The sequence below is a fragment of the Grammomys surdaster genome, unplaced genomic scaffold, assembly GCF_004785775.1.
Source record: "Grammomys surdaster isolate TR1022 unplaced genomic scaffold, NIH_TR_1.0 125863, whole genome shotgun sequence".
In the NCBI taxonomy this organism is placed as follows: Eukaryota; Metazoa; Chordata; class Mammalia; order Rodentia; family Muridae; genus Grammomys; species Grammomys surdaster.
The window spans coordinates 2,128,252-2,133,940 of NW_021620689.1; the positions used below are offsets into that span (position 1 = coordinate 2,128,252).

The window sequence follows — 5,689 nt, forward strand, 5'->3', positions numbered from 1 at the left end:
GTGAAACAGGATTGCTTCCTTCGGGGGCCTGAACTCACCTCTGCTCTGGCTAGCAAAGCCTACTAGTCATCACCTTGAAGTTGACTTAGAAGGAGGGCATGCGCAACAATTATGTCATTCTGGTGACATGTCCCAGCTCAGGGACCAATAGAGGGCAGTCCTCCCACATGGAGTCTGGAAGACCTGAGAAACACTAACTCCAGGGCAGGGACAGAACTGAAGTGTCTCTAAGCTGCCTCTAACCTGAAACTCTGGGAAGATGCTCTTGGCTAAACTTATGGGAGTAGCTGGGCTAGATAACCCCCTCCACTCTACCCTCTGCCTAAGTGACTCTCCTTTCTGAGGCTCAAGTTCTGCTGTGGAAAGTTCAGGAAGGAAGATTGGCCCTGGGTGGGTCACATTGATTTATTTTCCCCTACACAGATGTTAGAGCCTGTCTATCTAGGACTTCCAAGTAGCTCCAAGCAGGGAGCTGTGATTAGAAGTCAGGTAGGCCTGTGGACACAGAGTTGAATTCTAGGGACAAAGGATGGCTTGGAATTCATACCATGCAAAACACAGAAGTCTGTATAACCTGGGTCAGGAGATGAGGGAGAATGATAATGTGCTTGGTGCTCAAGACAGGGTACCTTCTGGGTTTGCCTCAGTGACCACAATGGCTATCTTCCTTCTTTCCAGCATTAACAGTCCCTTATTCCTGCAAATGCTCTTGATCAGATTCCCAGTATAATATGGATTCCCCCATATCATGTGGCTCCGGGACCAGTCATGGATTTTCACAGACAGCAGAATACACAAATATCAGCAGGTATGTTTTTTCACGAGACCAGTCAAGTTCTACCGACCTGTGGCTCCGTGATCACAGGAATTAACTTTGAGTGTAAAGGGTGAGAGATGGCCTCAGAAATTCCAAGTTTGCAATGGAAGGATGCACTTCTCTGGACAAACAGAAGTCTGAGGAACTCTGGCGCAGGTGAGTAGACCTACATACAAGAAAGACAGAAGCCCACAACTGATGTGCCAAGAAAGGGACTTTTTTCAAAGGATTAGGACTTTAGGTTCCTAGGTTGTCTGGAGCAGGGTAGCAATCCCAGGCTGGTATCTCATTAAACAAAATTCTTGCAGCGCAAGATCTTCATTCTCCGCTTCTCCCCCTTTCTTTTTGTTCTATCCCTCAGATGCTGCTGGTTCTTGGGAGGCTGCATTGTTTTGCTATTTTTGAGTTGACTTGCTTCAATAATAAACCCACCCTCTTGTACAAGATTAAGCAGACGATTAGGAAATCAATCAATCAATTGGTGTCAACTGTAGGCAAGAGGCCTGGTGAAAGGCCCTTGTCTTCCTCAAGGCCTTTCCAGTTTCAAAACCTGCAGAGGCTCTGGGCTGGCAGGGACTGGAAAGCCAAGTTTCACTTGCTTCCATATTGGGACACCCTCCAAGTCAGGGACAAATCTAGGGGTGGAGAACTCGGGGGTAGGGAGGAATATGGGAGGGCATCAAAGTATGTTATCCTGATTTGTCAGCCCAGCCAAAGACCACAGGTTTGGGAATCCTGGGATACCCTGACCCTGGGCATTTCCCAACCCACAAGCTAGAGCCAAGGGCTCCCCAAGGACTAGACTTGAGTGGCTTCCCAGGTATACAGGCCCCTACATACTTCTTCAACCAGGCTACAACATTTTCCCCAGATGAACCACAGTACCTTCAAGCTTTGCCCCACAAAGAGTAAGAACCTTGTATTCCTCCTGAGAAGGGAAAAGAACTGTGCTGTGGAAGAAATGGGAAGGGTTGTTTTAAAGGGGAAAACTATCTCGACTGGAATGACACCTTGGGTTTTGAGCTGAACTGAAACCTGTTCCCAGCATGGGGACTTTCTGACGGATGCTGCTCCTGAAGCATTGAGGAGAGCATCTCAGAACGTCGTAGCTTTCCCTTCCACCAGCAAACTCATCTCTTCCCTCCCTGCTGTTCTTGGATGTCTACCCAAGAATATGCCGAACCTTTCCTGCAACATAGTCTATGACTCCTCTCTAAGAGTGTATGGTGGTTTGCAAAACAGAGCTAGCTTTGCCCAAAACAAACAGGCAGGACTCCCTCTCAAGTGGACTTAGTTCCACAGGACCACTGACTGGACTTTAGACTGAACTTGTCAGATGTTCAGGTGGGCTTGGGCACCATTTGTTTAAATGGAGAGCCAGTTGGGAAGGGATGGAAGAACCTGACTAGGTTTCTAGTTGCCCTGCAACTCTAAAGCTTGGCTTAGACCCCACACTTGGAACACAAGGTAAAAATCAAAGTTAGAGGTTGGGGTATCAGGCAAGGGAAAGAGTCAAGCCTGGTAATCCAGGAAGAGGTGAGCTGCTTCTTTGCCTGAGAAGAGTGTCAGCTTGTGTCTGATTCACGGCTGGCTCCAGGTTCCATGTTATCAAGGGTTTACTGTCCTAAGCCCTGGTCTGGTCTTAGAAGTCAATGGGAACAGGATGTGATTCTTGCTAGACTATTGTACCTGGGCCAGGTGTCCAACTGTTGACCAAGCAACAGGCAGGCAGTCCTGATACTGACCGGGATGAAGACTGGTGTTTCTCTTCCTTTCTGAGCTCAGAACTTGAGGAGAGGGGAACCGGCAGGAGAATTTCACCGCTTCCTGCAAAACAAGCCCAGCCCTAGCAGTAAAGAGAACAGGACACAGCCCTGGGGTACATGTTTATGTGAGTAATAAAATATTTACTATAACATAAATATAAAGGGAACTTCCCAGTCTACATTATTTTTTTTGCAATAAAGATACAAAGAAAATGGACCAAAACATTGTTCTGAAAATAAAAACAAAAAACAAAAAACAAAATTTAAGCTCAAACCTTAAACAGATGAAGAAATGGTGAAGGGGAAGCTCCAAACACATTCAGAAAATAAATAGAGATGGGTCAGAAATTAGGAAACCATATTAAAATATCTTTTTCGGTTTAGTCGGGCATACAAAAACCCTTTAGGATGGGGAAGGAGAACAACCCAGAAAACCAAAAAATAAAAACCAAGCACAAAGTGTTTCTGCCCCCCCCTGCCAGTGTGTACATATCTCACATATTTACATGGTTCCCATCTCACCCCAAATTTGGAGAATTTCTCTCCAGCGTTCCCCTAGCATCCCGCAGGGGCTGGAAAGAGAGCAGGGGGAAGCGGTAGGGAAACAGGCGGAAGGTTCTTGGGGGGACGGTTTATTTCTACAGCTAGTTAAAAAATAGTTCCAACTTTTCCAAGTTTCGTTCGTTAAGGCCAGGAGGGGCAGGGCCCGGCGGGGAAGCAGTGGCCCGCGGTGCGAGCTCGGTCTTGCGGGTGGAGATGCCCCTTCCCACCCGGGTGTGCGTGGGAACGCAGACCCTCTCTGCTAGGCCAGGAACCGAGCCGAGAGCTCGGGTAAAACGAAACGAAAAATGAACACTCAAAAAAAATTTTTTGTTAGTTTTTTTTTTGTTTTTGTTTTGCGTTCTTGAAGGAGGAGAGGGGAAGAGAAAGGGAAAATAAATTAGGCTAGATTAAAGCTTTGGCTATTTCCTGCTTTTATACAGATGCGGCTCTCGCGGCCTCCCCTCTGGGGCCCCGATAAATACAGTATACAGCGATTTAAATTAAGGGCGCGGGCGGAGTTAGAAGGACCCCAGGAGCCGAGAGACTCCACGAATAAATAAAAACCGTAAAAAACCAAGCCCGGAGAAAAGGTGAAGGGGTGGGGCGCGTCCAGGTGCGAGAGAAGAGGCGCGGAAAGAATAAAGTGACAGCCCCCCACCCGTGACCTGCAGGCTACCGGGAGTCCGAGCCCGGGAGAGCTGCTGGGGACTCTCCTCTCGTCGTCCATTCTCCCGGGGAATCCCTAACCCCGCACCGCGTTACCTTTCGCTGTGGGGAGGCCGCTGCCGGGATCCGGCCCCGAACAGCCCGGGGGCAGGGGCGGGGGTCGTCGAGGGGATGGGGATAGGGAGCAGGCAGTGGGCTCAGGGCGCCCAGAGTGAGTTGGCGCATTCTGGATCTTCGCTGCTCTCTCCCGGGACTCGGGCGACACAGCCTCTCGGCCGCCTTTCGCCACTCGCCGGAGAGAGGGGTCGGTCCCGGGTGTTTGGTTCTGTTTAAAAGTTTCTGGGCTTTTTTTTTTTTTTCCTTTTTTCTTTTTGTAAAATCCAAAGCAACCGAATAAACAACAAAAGGAGTCCAGGCCGCGCGCGCTGGCCGCGCGCCGGAGGCACCGCTGCGCCGGCGAGGAGCCCAGTCCGCAGGGTCACTGCACCGAACCGGGCAGTGTGTGGTGGTGGTGGTGGTGCAGCGCAGCCGGCGGGGGTGGCGGGGGCGCAGAGGGTGGCGACGCGCCGCCCCCGCCAGGCCCCAGCTCCCCAGGCGCATAAACGTCGTCCATGGGCGGGTGGCCCGCGCCGGCCGCCGGGGTCATGCGCTTCTCCTTCTGCCGCCGGTTGCAGAACCAGACGCGCACCACCTCCTTCTCCAGTTGCAGGCTGTCGGCCAGGCCGGTGATCTCGTGCGCAGACGGCTTGGGACACTTGAGAAAGTGGCTCTCGAGCGCGCCTTTGACACCCACCTCAATGGACGTGCGCTTCTTGCGCTTGCGGCCCTGCGCCGCGATCTTGTCCAGGTTGGTGGGGCTGCCGCTGGACGAGTCGGTCTCCTCCAGCCACTTGTTGAGCAGCGGCTTGAGCTTGCACATGTTCTTGAAGCTCAGCTGCAGGGCCTCGAAGCGGCAGATGGTGGTCTGCGAGAACACATTACCGTAGAGGGTGCCCAGCGCCAGTCCCACGTCGGCCTGGGTGAAGCCCAGCTTGATGCGTCGTTGCTTGAACTGCTTGGCGAACTGCTCCAGGTCGTCGGAGCTGGGCGCATCCTCGTCCGAGTGCTCGCCCACCGACGAGCCACCACCGCCCGCGCCCGGGTGCAGGTGCGCCGCCGCCGCGTGCAGGCCGCCCGCGTGTGCATGTCCGTGTGCGCCCAGGTGCGGTGGTGGCGACGGCTCCAGCTGTGCCTCGTGGCCGTCCTCGTGCAGCGCGTGGTGCAGGCCGGGTCCCGCGCCGCCGCCTCCCGCCGCCAGCATCCCGGCCAGGCCGCCGCCGCCGCCACCCGGGTAGGCCGCCTGAGCGTACAGCCCGAGCGGCTGGGGCTGGTGACCCCCGCCGGCCCCGGGCGACGGCGACATGGCGGGGCCCAAGTGGTGCGCTGTGCCGCCTTGTGCCCATGCCGCGCCCGCGTGGGCCGCCCCTTGGTGCACCAAGCGGGCGTGGAAACCGCCGCCACCGCCGCCGTCGTCAGCTCGGCCGGTACCGCCACCGCCTGCCTTGCCGTGTTCCAGGTGCGGGCCGCCCGCCCAGTCGCCGCCGCCGCCTCCTCCCGTGGGTAGCCATTGAGGGTGCGCTAGGCCCACGGGGTGGCCCGCGCCCGCGCCCAGCCACTCGTGGTGCATCAGCTTCTGCACTTCGCGGTACGCAGCCCCCGCGTGCAGCCGCTCGGCCGCCGCCGCCGCTGCCGCCGCCGCGGCGGCATCGGGATGCATGAGCGGCCCGGTGCCCCCGGCTCCGCCGCCGGGGCCCCGCGGCAGATACTGCGCGGTGGTGGCCATGCCGCCCCGCGCCCTGCGCCGCGCCGCCGCCGCCGCCTCGCTCCGTCTGCGGGCCCCGCCGCGCCGCTCCGCCGG

The 5,689-nt window shown here is 55.5% G+C and overlaps 1 protein-coding gene across 1 annotated transcript; it reads right to left on the reverse strand.

The window, feature by feature from the left end:
- Positions 1-2,696: 2,696 nt before the first annotated feature.
- Pou3f1 (POU class 3 homeobox 1) lies at positions 2,697-5,666 on the reverse strand. Its single transcript, XM_028790177.1, has one exon. It carries the CDS (start codon positions 5,612-5,614, stop codon positions 4,271-4,273), a length of 1,344 nt encoding a protein of 447 aa, XP_028646010.1. The 5' UTR covers positions 5,615-5,666; the 3' UTR covers positions 2,697-4,270.
- Positions 5,667-5,689: the final 23 nt, after the last annotated feature.

Bases quoted from the DNA above. Each gene is read 5' to 3' on its own strand.
- Pou3f1 (XM_028790177.1), bottom strand. From the start codon at position 5,614: ATGGCCACCACCGCGCAGTATCTGCCGCGGGGCCCCGGCGGCGGAGCC.